The sequence below is a fragment of the Alligator sinensis genome, unplaced genomic scaffold (assembly GCF_000455745.1).
Source record: "Alligator sinensis unplaced genomic scaffold, ASM45574v1 scaffold161_1, whole genome shotgun sequence".
NCBI lineage: Eukaryota > Metazoa > Chordata > Crocodylia > Alligatoridae > Alligator > Alligator sinensis.
The window spans coordinates 931,051-946,559 of record NW_005841974.1 but is presented as its reverse complement, the minus strand read 5'-3'; the positions used below and the strand labels follow the sequence as shown (position 1 = coordinate 946,559).

General features: G+C 47.5%; 1 protein-coding gene across 10 annotated transcripts in view; it reads left to right on the top strand.

The window, feature by feature from the left end:
• CLCN1 (chloride voltage-gated channel 1) overlaps positions 1-15,509 on the top strand; it is a 128,676-nt gene that overhangs the window by 49,289 nt on the left and 63,878 nt on the right. For 8 of the 10 annotated variants that reach the window (XR_003093386.1, XR_003093385.1, XR_003093388.1 and 5 more), the window contains exon 1: positions 2,141-2,522. The exons of the other annotated variants lie outside the window; for them this stretch is intronic. Coding sequence is in view for 4 of the 8 variants with exons in the window: in XM_025200749.1 (XP_025056534.1) it covers positions 2,334-2,522 (189 nt within the window). In the remaining 4 variants the exon portion in view is untranslated. Of the gene's footprint in view, positions 1-2,140; positions 2,523-15,509 lie in introns of those variants that run through there. 10 annotated transcript variants of the gene reach the window in all.

Genomic DNA, 15,509 nt, shown 5'->3' with positions numbered 1-15,509 from the left:
GGGAAAGAAGTAGCAGGGCACAGACTGCTTTTAACTAGGTGGGTGAGTGTAACAGGTTAGGCAACTGAGAACTGTTATGATGCCCCATAAAGGCTGCTTCATCGTGGCCAGACTCTCTCTTCCTTGCCTCTCTAGGTCTTGCCTTATTTTCTTTCCCATCATGTCTTGGTGGAAACTTAGTGAAAGGGAGGCTGGCCTCAGAGACTGATTAGCTTAAGGTGCTCTTTCTTCCCCAGTGGTCATCTCTGACCTGGCTTGCCTTAAGGCATTAAGTTGTGACCTCCAGGCACCTCCACTGTCAAGCTCATGCCTCTCAGAAGTTTCCAGTCATCACTTAAGTGGGCACCTTATCCCATGCCACCAGGCTACCTTAGGCTTCCACTCCCTTGTTGGGGCTTTGGCCTTCCTGGTTTCCACCCCCCAGCTGCTGTGGCTGGTCCCTTTAGCCTAGAGCCAACTCACCAGGTCTGGCTTCTCAGGCTCAAGTTCTTATCTCACTTCTTGAGCTCTTATCTCTGCCCTACCTGGGCTGTGGGCCCTCTAGCCCCTGTTTCTGCCCCTCTTGGCTCATGGTCTCTCTGGCCCCAATTGCCACCCCATTCTGGGTTATGGATCTTCTGGCTCCAAACTCTGCCCCGCTCTAGACTGTGAGATCACTAGCCCTGCTCCTGCCCCTCTCGGGCTGCGGGCTCCTGGCCCTGATCTCTGCCCCTCTTGGGCTGCAGGTCGCTGGCCCTCGGTTCTTGCCTCTCTAAACTGTGTGCTCTCTAGCCCTGTTTTCACTCCTCTCAGGCAAGAAAAATAATGATGGAGTGACAACTCTGAGCCATGGGCATGGGTATGGGGGCAACTTGAGGCCATGATTAATGCCCCCAAGGTGAGTTAGTGCCTTATGGCACGAATAGGGCCAATAAAGCCCAATCAGCTAGGTCATGTATGGGTTCAGAAGCACAAAATCAGGGACTTTGGGGAACAGCCTCTCATTGGAAAATACAATTTCCATCAAGGGATGGCAGATGGGACAATGAGGAAGTTACCCTGAAGAGCTGAAGGAGACAGGTAGTTTGGCCACTAGGAGCATTATGGCCATCCTTGGGGGCCAATTCTGTCACAGGACTGTAGGTAGTCTCTAAACATTGGGAGAAGCACCAGAGGACCACGTTCAAACCCCTCAGACATAGCTAGAGCCAATATCTAATGCTTTAGAAGGAGGGGAGAAAACCCTAAAAAAAAAGGAAGCCAATAAAGTATCCATGAGAGAAGAAAAACTCTTCCTAGCTCCAGCAGGAGATCAAAGAAGGCCCTGAAGCATGGGACTGCCAGGTACTTACTACACTGAGAAAGAGTGACATGTCTACAAAAAGCAGGATTGCAAATATTTAAATCCGTGTAACACTCACAGTGATGATATTGTTGATAAATTAAAATAGAGAGTTATTGCTTCAACAATCAGCATGTGTGAATCACAAAACTCAGTTCAGTGATCTTAAAAAAGAACAGTTCCTAAAGGCAGATATCCAGGATGGGGATAATGAATTGCAATTAGTGCTGTCAAGAGATTCAGCAGGTTTCCTCTCCCACTCACTGTTTCTGGTGTGGTGTGAGGGCCTTAAACACCAAAACCATGCTGGAGAGGCATGGGAATTTGTGTACATACCTTTCTTGACCTTTCCTTGGTCTGCTGCAGTATTCAGCACAAGGAGCAGGAGGGGGGAAGGGTTCACTGTGCCCCTTACCCTGATACCTTGGTGCTTCATGATTTTTAGTCCATTAGCAGCTGGAAGAATTTTGGAGAGAGACTTTTGTTTCCACAGTAATATGGATCACTTATTACAGGGGAGTTGTGCTGGAGAACCCTTGGACAGCACTTCTGCCTTTTTCTATTTCCTCCTTCTGCCTACTTTATATGTCCGTCTTTCTGTTTCTTGATGTAACCCTTTTTTTTCTAAACTGTCGTCTTCTCCAGCGTCTCTTCCCTCTCCTTCAGGGTTCCCTACTTGCACACACCTGATATTCAATCCTGGTGGAGTTAATGCCTTTTGCTCAGATCAGATGTGGCACTGGGGAGTCATGTGACAGAGGAAGGTTGCTATAAATATAGTTAAACTGTGCAATCACTGCCCCAGATGCCTTTGGGCAGGAAGAGGAGAAAGTGAGAGAGACACAAGGAGGAGGGTGGGGGGAAAGGGAGAGACAGAGAAAAGAAGCAAGAGCAGGAGTACAAGACAGGGGCCATGCTGCTGGCCATGTTGCAGGTCAGACAGTTAGATGGTTCTTGGTTGGGCTTGGAGCAACAGCATCGTCACAGCTAAGAGTAGGGAGGGGGCAGTGCAATGGAGAGCTCAGAGCACAAGACAGAGGAACCCAGGTCAAGCTCAGCCATTTGGGATGCTGGTCCCCAGTACGATTATGTCCGATTTGAGAAATGCAACAGTTACGGGATCCCGATGGAGGCAAGGCATGAGACCGGGGGGAAAGGGGACGACTTGAACTACCTGGAGAGCACCCTCAGCTACCCACAGGTAGGGCTGGGCAGTGGGAACATCTGGGGTCATGTAAATTTCAGTGGGGCCAGTGGGTGAAGGAAGCCGAAATGGTTTTTGGGAATCCTGGTGGGGGTGCCATTGCACACATAGCCATATCAGAGTGACCTGCCAGACCAATCTCTCCTGTCTCTCATTAACCCTCAGAGCAGGAGTTGGTCCTTTCACGGTGACACTTTCATGTAAGAATGCTGTTGGCATTCGTGTTGCTGTCGATTGTCATTCTCATGTCCAGAGAAGACACACAGATAGAAAGTAGGATGGGGGAATTAAAACATACCACTTAACATTCATGCAGTGTGATAAGCAAAATCTACCATCAACCCCACAGCACCCGTACATGATGGTAACAATATCTAGAAAAATTAGGGGAGAAAAACAGAGAACACATGCAGATGAATAAACTAAGGCATACACATCTAAGTCCCAGTTTATCCCTGTGCAAGAACCAGGCAGAGGCAGCTTGTGCATATGCATATATACAGAATTACACACAGATACCAATACACAGACACTCACTGGTAGAGCTGCTGGAAGTTGTTTTGGTCTCTGGTGCAGAGGAAGCTTGCTCAGCTCTTAAACTGATTCTTATTTGTGTTTGGCCATTGTAGCACTAATGGGGGTAGAAGCTGTAATAAAATGTCTAAGACACCCTGAGACGTCTTGAGATCCTTTTAAGGGTGTTGTGGGGTGCTATGTAATATTAGCATTGTTAGGTATGATCCAGATAAACAAAATTCACAAGATAAACTCAGAAATTTTAAATAGAAACCCAGAGTGTCAAAAAATATCTTGACCTTTGGTGCACTTTCTGAGTTGTTGCAGCAGAAGAATTGCTCTATTATTTTTCTGTAGTCAAAAAATGAGTAAAAGCAAAGAACTGACATTTTCTGAGGGGTGGGGTGGGTCTTGAGTCTAATGTGGGGTACCTTGAATCTAAAAAGTTGAGAACCATAGACATGCCTTGGCCCCCTCCCCAGGTTTCCCTCCCTTGGCCTTGTCTGAGACATTGTCCCTGTGTCTCTACTCGTGTGCTAAGACGGCAAGGAATGGGCTATGCTGATCTTCACCTGGCAGCAAGTTCTCCTGTGCTGGATTATTTCCTAGGGAGATCCACATATCTACCTTATGGCCCATATGCTCAAAGGTAGCCTGCCAAAGAGAATTTTCAGCAATAAAGGTTTAGTCCTGAGCATTGTTCATATATCAGAAAGGTATTTTTGAACATTTGAATAAATATTGGAACTTTGCATGGATGCTTTCCACAGGCCCTTTCAGTTTTCTTTTAAAAAACAGATGGATTTTAATTGTTGGTCTTACAAGATATGGTCTTGCAAATACTCATGCAACTCAGTGATGAGTCAAAGCTGTCTTGGAGACTGATTTACCTCTTCCTGTACATAAATTTCCCATCCCAAGCCCTGGTTCTCATGGGGAACTTCACTCACCCTGACATCTGCTGGGAGGGCAATACAGCAGTGCACAGACAATCCAGGAAGTTTTTGGAGAGTGTTGGGGACAACTTCCAGGTGCAAATGCTGGAGCAGCCAACTAGAGGCCAATCTCTTCCTGACCTGCTGCTCACAAACAAGGAAGAATTGGTGCAGAAAGTAGTAATGGATGGCAACTTGGGCACCAGTGACCATGAGATGACTGAGTTCAGGATCCTAAGGAAGGGAAGGATGGAGAGGAACAGAGTAAGGACCTCAGACTTCAAAATAGTAGATTTCAATTCACTGGGGGAGCTGATGGGCAGGATCCCCTGGGAGGCCAGTCTGAGTGGGAGAGAAATCCAGGAGAACTGGCTGTACTTTAAAGAAACTTTGCTGAGCATGCAGCAATGAACCATCCCGATGCTCAGGAAAACTAGCAAGTATGGCAGAAGACCAGCTTGGCTTGGCAGGGAACTCTTCAGTAAACTAAGTTACAAAAAGAAAGCTTATAAGAAGTGGAAACTTGGACAAATAAATAGGGAAGAATATAAGAGCATTGCTAAGGCATGCAGGGATGAAGCCAGGAAGGCCAAAGTGCAATTGGAGTTGTAGCTAGCCAGGCACTTGTCAGGTAACAAGAAGGGTTTCTACAAGTATGTTAGTAGCAAGATGGGAATCAGGGAACGTGTTGGTCCTTTACTGAATGGGGAAGGCAATCTTGTGACAGGATGCAGAAAAGGCTGAAGTGCTCAATGCCTTCTTTGCCTCAGTCTTCACAGGCAAGATCAGCTCCCAGACTACTGCACCAGGCAGCACAGTTTGGGGAGGAGGTGAGCAGCCAACAGTGGTGAAAGAACAGGTTAGGGACTGTTTAGAAAAGCTAGACATATACAAGTCCATGGCGCCAGACAAGATGTACCCGAGGGTGCTGAGGGAATTGAGTGATGAGATTGCAGAGCCACTGGCCACCATCATCTTTGAAAACTCATGGCAATCAGAAGAGGCCCCAGATGATTGGAAAAGGGCAAACACAGTGCCCATATTTAAAAAAGGGAAAAAGGAGGATCCAGGGAGCTACAGACCAGTCAGCCTCACCTCAGTCCCTGGAAAATTCATGGCGCAGATCCCAAGGGATTTATTTGTAAGCATTTGGAGGGGAAGAAGGTGATTAGGAACAGTCAGCATGGATTCACAGTCATGCCTGACCAACCTGATGAGGTGACTGTCTCTGTGGATGTGGGGAAACCAGTGGATGTGCTGTACCTTGATTTTAGCAAGGCTTTTGATACCGTCTCCCACAACAACATTCTCACAAGCAAGCTAAGCAAGTATGGGCAGGATGAATGGACAGTAAGGTGGGCAGAAAACTGGCTAGAGCACTGGACTCAGAGGCTAGTAATCAATGGTACAATGTCTAGTTGGCAGCCAGTATCAAGTAGAGTGCCCCAGGGGTCGGTCCTGGGGCAGGTTTTGTCCAATGTCTTCACCAATGACCTGCAAGATGGCACAGAGTGCACCCTCAGCAAGTTTACAGATGTCACCAAGCTGGGGGGAGTAGTAGATACCCTGGGGGCAAGGGGTAGGGCTAGGATTCAGAGTGACCTAGACAAATTACAGGATTGGTCCAAAAGAAATTTCATGAGGTTTAACAAGGACAAGTGCAAAGTCCTGCACTTAAGACGGAATAATCCCATGCACGGGTATAGGCTGGGGGCTGACTGGCTGGGCAGCAGCTCTGTAGAAAAGGATCTGGGGGTTACAGTGGACAATAAGCTGAATATGAGCCACCAGTGTGTCCTTATTGCAAAGAAGCCTAATGGCATACTGGACTGCATTGATAGGATTGTTGCCAGCAGGTCAAGGGAAGTGATTATTCCCTTCTGTTCAGCACTGGTGAGGCCACATTTGGAGTATCCGGTTTAACAGAAAGAATGTGGATAAATTGGAAAGAGTCCAGCGGAAGGCAACAAAATGGTGAGGGGGCTAGGGGACATGACTTATGAGGAAAGACTGAGGAAACTGGGCTTATTTAGTCTAGAGAAGAGGTGACTGAGAAGGGATTTAATAGCAGCCTTCAGCTACCTGAAGTGAGGTCTGAAAGAGGATGGAGCTAAACTGTTCTCAGTGGTGGCAGATGGCAGAACAAGGAGCAACCATCTCAAGTTGCAGTCAGGGAAGTTTAGGTTAGGTAGTATGAAAGTTTTTCTCACTAGAAGGGTAGTAAAATGCTGGAACAGGTTATCCCAAAAGGTGATGGACTCTCCATCCTTGTCAGTTTTTAAGACCTGGCTAGACAAAGCTTTGGCTGGGATGATTTAGTTGGTGATGGTCCTGCTTTGAGCCGGGGGTTGAACTAGGAATTGACAAATGTGTCCTAGATTGAATTATATTCAGAGGAACCATTCAGTGAATAATTTGGAAGAACCAACATTTAAAAATTGAAAGATGTCTTCAAATAAAATTAAGTGTTAAATTATTTCCTTCTAATGAATGGCTATAACAGACAGATTGCCAGACAAATTTGGTGTTTATAGACATGCTCCAGGAGGTGGAGGAGGGGAGGGAGAGCTTTAATTAGAGTGGCTCCAACAGCCACTCTAATTAAAGTGCCCAGAGCATCATGTGTATTAGTGTTTCTGTGCTGAAAAATGGTGGCAAGGGCGCTTTAACTACAACTCATTGAATGCACTTTAGTTAAAACACCCCTGCCATCATTTTTCAGCACAGGGATGCTGACATGACACTACAGTCTGCTGGAGTGCAGTAATTACCGTGCTCCAGCAGACTCGATTAACTGAATCTGCTGTGGTGCATTGTAATTACAGCTCAATGGAGCAGCCTCTGCATGTGTATAGGCACTCATTGATACTAGACAAACACACACAGACACATACCCTGAGCACATATAGTTTATGCATGTGACTGTATTAAACACATGTGCTTGCAGGCAAGGGCTCTAAAACCTCCTCCATACATAAATAGACCTACCTAGATTCACACAGAGCCACATGACACCCCCATGTGCTCCCAGGCTGATAAAGTAGACACTAGCATGCACTCACTTATGCAACTATGTGCCCCCATGAAGTCAAATACAAATACACATGCATATTTTCTTCTTGGTGCCCTCCATGTATATATTTTAGTGCAAATACACTCATGCACAAGGAAATAGGAAATCAGAACATTTGTCACACACAGACATGGAACAACTCCTCAAATACATATATATTTCTGTACTTGGCCTCACACATTTTTCTTCAGCACTTGTATACATGAACCACATATATCTACTTGCAAATTCATTGACAGCACAGACACAGAATGACACAGGCTACCTTACATATAATATCAAGTGCATAAAGTCTCAAATGCAGATGTATATATGTATACTTGCATGTACATACATATTCAGACTTACATAAATTCCTGCACAAACATGACTTGCACACATTCTCACACACCTAGTATAAACATATATAGTATATGCACACCCACAGCCTCACACACCTTTTGCACAGATGTACACCCATATTATACACATACATAAACAGCCTTGCTCACATGCTGGGTCACACACAGACTTCCACTCAAAGACAGCCTCATGTACACATGCATATCCGTGCCTTTCTCACAGAATCAGACTTAAAACTTTCCTTAGAGGACTATAAAATCAGACAACATTTAGGTTTCAGGTGTGTAGCGTCCTCTCACTAATATCTCTTGTGCTTCCCTGTCTCCTTATATCCATCTGTTGTGTCTTGTACTAAAGAGAGAGGAAAAGCTGTCAGAACTTTTTGTTCTGTGTTTGAATGGCACCTAGTATGATGAGGTCCACAGCAAGTGCTCCTATGATAATGATAAAATCACTTATATATAGACACTGGAGCACAGAAGAAGAAGAAGCCTTCTCAGGACAGTTCCAGACAGTGCAGTGGATCTTGGAGCATAGGTTATTCATTTCACTATAGAAGGATATTTGCATCAGAGAATTCTCTGAGGAATGGGCCAGACTTATGAAAATCGGGGGGGGGGAGAGAGACTAGGAGGTGTCGTGATTATACGGCATTTGCTGCTAGAGATATGATGGGGTTGGGACAAATGTTCATGTCCCAGGTGTTGCATCTAGAACTTGTTTGGATGTTGAACTGATGCATGAAATTAGTTTGCTGAGGTCTTAAGCATCAAGACCAAGAAGAAATGTATTAACGTCTTATCATTTCATAGCCTTCATAAAAGGTAAAGCATGAAGGTCCCAGAACTGGAACAGGAATAACAAAGGGCTGTGGGCTAAGATGAAGGGGCACTGGCAGAGTTGTGTGAGGAACCCAGGCCTGGAATAGTGAGGGGATGGGTGAGAAGGAGCTGCAGGGCATACTTAGGAAGCATTGGTAGATCTCTTTGAAAAGCCCAGGATTGGAACAGTAGCCAGTCTGCACAGCAGGATGGAGGTTAGAGATATGCGTATGCACTGGTAGACCTGGGGAAGGGAAGAAGGGTGTCTAGGATTAGAATAGTAAGGGGTAGAAAACTTGGTGGTTTGGTTGAAATAAATGACAAAACAGCTTGAGTTTTGGACTGAGATGTATTGGCAAATGAGTCTGGGAGCCCAGATCAAGAATGAACAACGAGAAAATCTTCTGATCTAAGCATTGCATACATATCTATTCCTTGGGATTCTCCCTAGACTTCACTGGAATATGTCAAGTGATACATCTCAAACTTTCTTTGGGAACGTATTCTATTCTATGCTCTATCAGATTCTATCCTCTATTCGATTTCACCACTAAGAAAAGTTTTCTTACATCCATCTTGAAATTTATTTTTAACACATTTAATTGTATGTATTTCTATCTTCTTTCCGCTCCTTAGTGTCCTCAGTGATTATATCCTTCAGATATTTACAGGCTGTTATCATATTCCCTCTTAGGCATCATTTAGTGAAGCTAGACATATTTCGCTCTTTTAATCTTTCCTTACAGGTCCATCTCTCTAGCTGCTTCTCAGGATCCTCTGCAGCTTTCCCCACTTTCTGCTACTGAAGTTTGTCACCATATTCCAAATATGTAATCTCAGGACCAGTACCAGTGGGAGAGGGACTTTCCCCTCCAACATCTGCAGCAGAACATGTGATGTTCTGTGCTGTGAATAATCTTTCTCCTTGGCAAGAACTGGGAGTTTCTGATGCATCTACGAGCTAGAAATAGCAGTTGCTCTCATTTTCAAGGCTTTGTCCTACTCTGCCCAAACAATGCTTTTCTCTATTTATTATTTGAGACAATTCCATAGGCCTGGAGAAGCCATGTGCACATGCACTCACTCACCCACCCACGTGCTTAAGAAAGGTGAGCAACTTTGGAGTACCAAAATCCAGGGCACAGTGCCAAATGTGGAAATGCTCCATTAACCACAGTCAGAAGTAGTTTAGTTAAATGCCTTAATATGACTCTGCAAGAAAACAAATTAGAACTCTTGAGAAGTAGAGCTAATGGACATTTTTACATGTGCTCAGGGATGTGGCACTGGGTGCTTTAATTAGCAAGCCACGCTAATTAAAAGCGGCCATGTGTCACTTGTATCAGCATCCCCATGCTGAAAAATGGCAGCGGGGCACTTTCAACTAAAGCTCACTGAACGTAGAATCAGAAAGAAGGACCGGAAGGGACCTATAAGACCATCAAGTCTGGTTCAAGGTGCCCTGCTGCCATTTTTTCAGCACAGGGACACGGATACATGTGACATGGAAGCCTGCTGGAGCACATCAATTTCCGTGCTCCAGCAAACTTGACTAATTGAGTTTGCTGGATTTCCAGCGCGTCAGAGCAGGCTCCCTGTAGCTGTGTAGGAGGAGTTAGTCTAGGTGGCAGACAGTGGGCATCAACTTCCAATGCAGCTAGTTAGCCCTCACCCTAGCTAATTAGATTTTCCTGGCAGGGGAAATACCATGACTACTAAGGTGGTTTTCCTAGTTGCTGGGGATAACTGCTTTTTTGGCAAGGGGTAGTACCCAGGTGGAGGTAATGTATTGTTAACCTCTCACTTCCATTACCAATAGGAAGATCTTGGCTTTATGCTTTATGCGACTTTATGGAAACAGCCGACTCCTCCCTAGCTTGCTCCTGCACCCATACAGCTGAGGGCAAGCAAAACTTGGGGGCATCTGAGACCCAAGCCTCTGGGCTTGGGCCCGCAAGTAGGATGCCTGCCAAATGATTTGGAAGCATCTGAAGCCCCAGATGGGGGTGGAGGATGTTTGCCAGTAGTAGGGCCACTTATGATTCTTGAATGAATGACTCATGGATTTGGAATTGATTTGGCTAATTTGGCTTGGAACATGAAAAATTTTCCTTAAAAAAAAAAAAAGCCTGTGTGAGTCAGCATGATGTCTCAGTACAATGCTGTCCTGCACTGCTGAAGTATCCCCAAATTTGGGGAAAAATTATGATTTCAGAGATCCCTTGTGGGCACTAGGATCTCCCAAACCTGTTACTGTGTGGAAAAATGTGGCATGATTGGTCATCTTATGCATAGGGAAGGAGGAACATGATAAATGCCTACAAATGTCTGCTGTATGTAGGAAACCACTGTGGAGGGGTGCCCAGGGGTTGTCAGAGGGTATGGTTGACTTTAAGCAAACAACAGCCACCCTTTTGGTTTCAGTGTAACTGTTTCTTGACAGAAGTCTAAGTGGCCAGAATCATAATCTCTATGTTACAGATGGGAAAACCAAGGGACATTTTTGACAGCCGGTGTCCCCAAAGTGTCACTTACAAGTGAGAAAGCCTGGATAAAGTGGCTCAGGCAATGGGTGATTCTCATATGCCCTGTGATACTTTAACTGAAGTGTCTGGTTCTGCTGATTCAAGCATTGCACATCCCCCTCCTGACACTGAAAGTCTTAAAGAAGCATGTGAATGTGTGCTGTGCTGGTGACAGCAAGAAGGGCTAAATTACGAGAGGTGTGAAGTGCCAAGATCTCCAGGGCAAGCAGCAGCAGGGGAACATGAGCTTTTAATGCATTCTCAGGGCAAAACTGGGTCACTGAAGGGCATGTGCCAAGGAGCTGCCTGTCTTAGCTTCTCAAACAAATGCCTCTCTGCCCTGTTCCCAAAGCCGGAGAGTGGGAGGACAGCAACACCTGTGGAAACCTAATACATAAACAAGACCGTATACCTGGGATCTTTCCAGCTTCCCCTCATCTTCCAGTACTTGGTCCCTGAGCATAGTTGAAAGCAGAGAAAACATCAGTTCTGAACTAGACGCACTCTTGTCTGAGAAGCCTCTTTTGTTGCTGCAGTGGTATTGCAGTCAAGCTGGTAAAGCAGCTCAATGCATGGCAGTCCATGAAAATTATGCACTTATTAGCATATGCACAAATAATTTGAATAGCAACAGAAACTTTCAATTTGAGTGCATATTAGCAAGAGTGCATATTAGCAAGAGTAGGTAGGTGTTTGGTTGTTGGGTATCTAGGTGCTTATCAGAATGTTTTGGAAAAGTATCTGGACCAAGGCTGTGTTCCTCTCTGAGGTTTCTGCTGAGGCTTTCTGAAGCTTCCTCCTCACTGGAACTGCGGGATGGTAGGAGCAAGACTGCCCGTCTCCTTGTAGAAGAGGCACCAAAGCATCTCCTTCAGCTTGGTGGTGGGCCATTCTGGTAGTCCACCTGGAAACATGACATCTTAGAAAAATTGCAGGACAATAAGATGGTACCACCTGATGCAAAGGTGGGCAAAATACAGCCCCTAGGCCCGATCTGGCCCACCAAGTGATTCCATCTGACCTGTGGTGAGTCCCCTGGTCCTAGGCACAGAGCTGCTGCCTGGTGTAGAGCACAGCCTGCCCTATCCCCGCATGTGGGGAGCTGTAGTCCACTGGGCCAGGCAGTATGGCAGTGGGGCAATGGGGTAAGGATGGTGCAGCAGTGGACTTGGTTTCCTAGCACTGCCTTCCACTTCCACTCATGAGCAGGTGTGTGCCTGCTGCCACTGCCTGACCTACCACCAGAGGCACCAGAGTGGGTGGACGGGTGGGTGGGGTCTCCATGGACGCTGGCCTGGGACCCCTGCAGGCAGAGTGCACTGGGCTTGGCAGATGTGATGGGGTCACAGGTGGGTGTCTGGAAACAGGACGGGTGGCCGGGGCCAGGGCTGGGGCCAGGCCTGGAACTGCAGGGTGGTGACAGTGTGGGGCCAAGGCTGGGGCCTGAGGCAGAGCCACAATCTGCTTCCTGCATGTCCCTGCCATGGGCACCAGTTCCCTGACCTGCGGTTCCCTGCAGATCTGCCTGCACCATCCCATCCACCCAGCTGAGGGGGTCCCAGGCTGGTCTCCACATTCACTGTTGCATCTGGCCAGGGGAGGCGGGATCCAGCTCCACTTTGGAGCCAATCCAGGAGAAGCTGTCTGCAGGATGGGAGGGGGGAGAAGAGAAGGGAGGGAGTTCCAGGTTAGGGTTTGCTCAGCCTGGGGGTGGGGGGGCTCCAATCCATGCCCCACCTCCTCCCTCCCCCCCTGCTCAGGCTGGACAAACCCCTGACCAGAGCTCCCTCCCCCTTCCTTAACCCTGTCCCTTCCTGCAGACAGCATTGGAGGTGGGGCTGGGTTGCATCAGCCCTGCCCTGATTGCATCAGGGACAGACATAAGTTAATGAAGGCACTCTGCTTTGGAGCACCTTCATCTGAACCCTCATGACATGAAGGTTAATTTGTTGCGTGATCCGGCACTTTTAAAGCACTCTGCAGCCATGTCCATCTGTCAGGGCCTGGCTGTAGAGTGTTTTCAAGGGGCTGCTTGTGTGACAGATATCACTTTTATTAGCACCTAGAGTCTGTTTCTCCCACTACAGACTCCTCTCCTTTCACTCTGGCTTCTTTTGAGGACTTAAAATTTTTCCATTCTACCAGAGCTGAACACTTGTAGTTGCATCGTGGAGCTCTGGACAATGGTGGATCTCGTGGGGGCTGGGTATGGTGATGTGGTTACACCTTCTAGTGGTGGTGGAGGATGGGGCAGCATCAGCAAACCTCACCCTGCTAGCCTTTTTGGTTCAAGGACATGCTAGGAAATTTAGTTAGAAGTCTCCCTCTTTCTGCTGTGATTGGAGACATGGAGCTGAGTGGCATTCCTAGCAGCCAATCAAGTGTGCGTTCTCCTGTGGTTGGGGTGAGCACTCTGCAGGGCAGGGCAGGGCTGGACAGGGCAGGGCTGATGGGGCAAGACATTCCCATGCCCTCCAGGCTAGGATTCAGTGAGCTGGATGGTGCATACTTTCTGGTTGTAGTGGGCTGGGGTGGGGAGGCAGCAGGAAGGGAGCAGTGGGGGCAGGAGCAGGGAGTTGCAAGTGGTGGGCAGAGAGCATGAGGGGTGCTGAGAAAGGGTGGAAAGTTCAGGCAGGGAGCTCTGGGGGGGCTGAGGCAGGAAGGGATGGGGTGTGGGCAAGAAGCAGCTCAGGAAGAGGGGGCAGGTTGCCTGACTCCAGCCAGATCAGGCCCTTATTCTTTTTGAGCCTATCTGCCAAGTCAGCTGAGAGCCTGATCCTACTGGAGCTGGGCAGCCAGACATTTATGTTGCTTGAGGCCAGCCCCAGGGGTTTGGGGCCTGATTCTGACCACACAATCCTTTTCTGAATCCTAGACCTACCACTGCCTCTGGGTTCAGCGCATATTTAGGCTGGATGAAGATGAGTAGCATAAAGGATGAAGTGCTGAGCGAACCCTTTGCATTTATACAATTTTTCAAAAGTGCCTTCTAAATGAAAACAGAGTTGGCTATAAGCACTTGCAGTTGCCACAATCATGAATGATGTTGCCAGATTCCTAGGATTTCTCCAAGTGTTATGAATCCATTGCTAGTCCTGTGACTTACACACCTGAAAGAAAACTCAGGTTCTCAGTTGATTTCAGGAATCCCAGGCACACCCACAGCTGCTGCAGCACCTTTTCAGGAGAACCCAGTGTCCTTTCTTTACAGTGCAAACACTTCAAGGCACCATGAGATATTGGCAACTGAAACCACACATTAACAAATGGGTATTGTGTAAGTACTGGAGAGCATTTGCACCAATTCCCAGTGGTGTTTTTAACTAGAGGGTATTTTGCATTGAATACTCTATACTGTGCTACAGAACTCTAGCATATCTGATGTTTTAATTGTTTCAGTTATCCACACTGTGCAGGACTTGGCTTGTTCTTGGAGGTTTCTCCTACAGCTTAGATTAGTTCATGAGAGATGCAGAAATCACAGCATCTTGAAGTGGGATCCATACAGGCTGTGAAATTAGATTAAAATACACACAGCCAAATTTAGCCCTGGTTTAAGTGTGTACACTTCCACAGAAATACAAAGATTTTGCATCAGCTCTACATTTGGCACATATGTTCTAACCACTGGTGTAGGGATTCTATACCAATCATCTCTCTGGGGTGAAGTGGACCCATAGCTTAATTATAGAGTTAAGGAGAGCAACATGAACAAGAGTTGGGGCACTGTAGATTTTAGATGAAGAAACTAGACCACTATGGAGAAGGATTCAAGGGTTTATACCAGGGGTGGGCAAGATGCGGCCCGGGGGCCAGATGCGGCCTGCTAGGCCATTCTATTCAGCCTGTGGGGCCCCTAAAACATTTAGAAAATTAATATTAATCTGCTCTGGGCTGCCTGTCATGCAGCCCTCAATGGCTTGCTGAAACTCAGTAAGTGGCCCTCTGCCCAAGATAATTGCCCGCCCCGGTTTATACTGTGCTACAATGTGTGATTATTAGGCCTGTGCGAAGTGGTTGGTATTCGCTTCAGATTTGGATTCAGCTGATTTGGGGGACAATGATTTAATTTGATGATTTGAATCACTGTCCCAATTTAATTTGGCTGAGTCTGATTTGGAGATCTGGCAGCAGCTGAATCTCTGAATCGCTGAATCAACTAGGCCAGGCGCATCCCCCACCCCTCTCCCAGCCTGGCAATGGCTGCCCCACTCGCCCCAGCTCCCGGCACTTGTGAAAAAAAAAGCCCCGGGTCACTGGGTGCTGCTGGGTGGGGGGGTGATCCCTGCTGCCCCCCACTGCCCCATGCTGCATGGGTGGCTCTGCATGAGCCCCCCAAACTCCCCCCCTTGCTCCTCCAGCCCCACCATGGGTGCCCTGCATGGGCCAGCTCTGGCCTTTTAAGAAAAAAAACCCAACGAAACCCCCCCAGGGGCGATCCCCGCTTCCCCCCACTGCCCCGTGCCACATGGGGGACTGCATGAGCTCCCAAAGCCCCAAGGCCGTTGCAGGAGTGGTAAGTCCCAGGGCTTTTCTTTTTTTTTTTTCTTAAAGGGCCAGAGCTGGCCCAGGTGGGGCACCTGTAGGGGGTTGGGGGAGTGAGGGGCTTGTGCAGAGCCCCCCATGCAGCGTGGGGCAGTGGGAGTGCAGCAGGGATTGCCCCCTGCCTGGCAGCACCCTGTGAGCACCGGGGCTTTTCTTTAAAGTACCGAGTGGGGGGGGGCCACCATGCGGGGGCTGGGGGGGTAGGTGGGGGCCAGGGGGGACTGGGC